Source organism: Austrofundulus limnaeus, unplaced genomic scaffold (assembly GCF_001266775.1).
Source record: "Austrofundulus limnaeus strain Quisiro unplaced genomic scaffold, Austrofundulus_limnaeus-1.0 Scaffold756, whole genome shotgun sequence".
NCBI lineage: Eukaryota > Metazoa > Chordata > Actinopteri > Cyprinodontiformes > Rivulidae > Austrofundulus > Austrofundulus limnaeus.
In genome coordinates, this window is record NW_013953158.1 from 2,406 (window position 1) to 3,754 (window position 1,349).

A 1,349-nucleotide genomic window follows, 5' to 3' on the forward strand; every position below is an offset into this window, starting at 1 on the left:
ACATGTGTGTGTATGTGTGTGTGTTTTATAATATGGATATTTGCACACATTTTGTGAAAATATTCCAAACTAAAGCAAACGTAGATAAGAAAGAAAAGCATAAAAACATTGTTGCTGTAAAAGTTTATATTTTTTTACAGATCTATGATGGTTTTACTAGAAACCAGATAAACAGGTTGTTGTTTCTAAAAGTTCTTTGTGTTTTTTTTTTTTTCACAGCTGGCTCTGCTGGAGGATGAGTGGAGAGCACGCAGCTTGTGGTTTCAGCTGATGACTGGAGCAGAGCTGGAGATTAGCAGCACCTCTGACTGTTCCCAGCATCCTCGGCTCAGGTCAGCACCAGACTTCAGTTTGTTCCTGTTGAACCACTGAGATCAGGACGGTCACACTGCTGATGACCAACAGAGTGGTCTGTGGTTCATTTAGATTCTTTATACTTGGTGTAAAACAGGATGTTTACACACAAACACACACAGTGCCTGTCCAAAGAAAAGGTCACACACCAGTGTTGACATGAGGACGTTTTCCTGGTTGCCCAATGAACAAACTCTTTACACAAACAGGTTGTTGCAACTTTCCCAGTCATCAAGAAGACAAAATACCTCAAGAATATTAGTAATTTATGAATAAATTGCACTTTACTCGATATCATACACATTTTTCAGTCAGCTGTTTTGTTGACTTCTTGGAGTTACCATGCTCCAGAGTGTCAGACTTCAGGAGTTTTTCTGCCTCGCTCTGTGTTGGCTGCTTGGGAAAGGTCTTGGGGAAACCTTAAACTTTCGGTGCACAAACAGAAATCTGACAGTCGGGCTCTTCTCACTGTAGAAATGTGTTTAAACCACCGGTAAGTTACAAAGTTGTGAATGGCACAAAACAGTGAAGCTAGATAAAGCATAGAATGTGTTAATCTGAGTGTCAAATTTGACTTAATATCAGAACTATTAATATTTATATCATTGATCTTTGACTATTTAGTATTTTGACTGCAAAGAGTCAAATATAAGAATTTCTCACTTGACACTTAAAATGTTCACTACCCACCAAGTGAAGGGATAAAACTCGTCTTACTGGCTAACAATCTTCTTAAAGGGCCAATTTTATGTGTTTCTCAGGCAAATATTTAAATACTATACCATAATAAAGTATCTATGTCACCTTTAGCTGTTATTAAAATGCTGTTTTTATGTTTAAATAGAAAATAAACTTATCTTCTCATCACTTCCTCTTTTAAACGCCTTGAAATCGGCCTCTGTCTCTTTAAGAACCTCCTTCCCTTGTCACTGAGTGTGTATATATGTCTGTGTGTATATACTGACAATATTTATGAATGTAGGCATGTATGTATG

At 37.1% G+C, this 1,349-nt stretch overlaps 1 protein-coding gene across 1 annotated transcript in view; it reads left to right on the forward strand.

Annotated features, from left to right (window-relative positions):
* Nucleotides 1-1,349, forward strand: part of LOC106532353 (midasin) — a gene marked incomplete at its 5' end in the record, with an annotated part of 67,840 nt that overhangs the window by 2,201 nt on the left and 64,290 nt on the right. Inside the window, 1 exon segment of the mRNA XM_014028390.1 lies at nt 220-332. Within this exon segment, the coding sequence (XP_013883844.1) occupies nt 220-332 (113 nt within the window).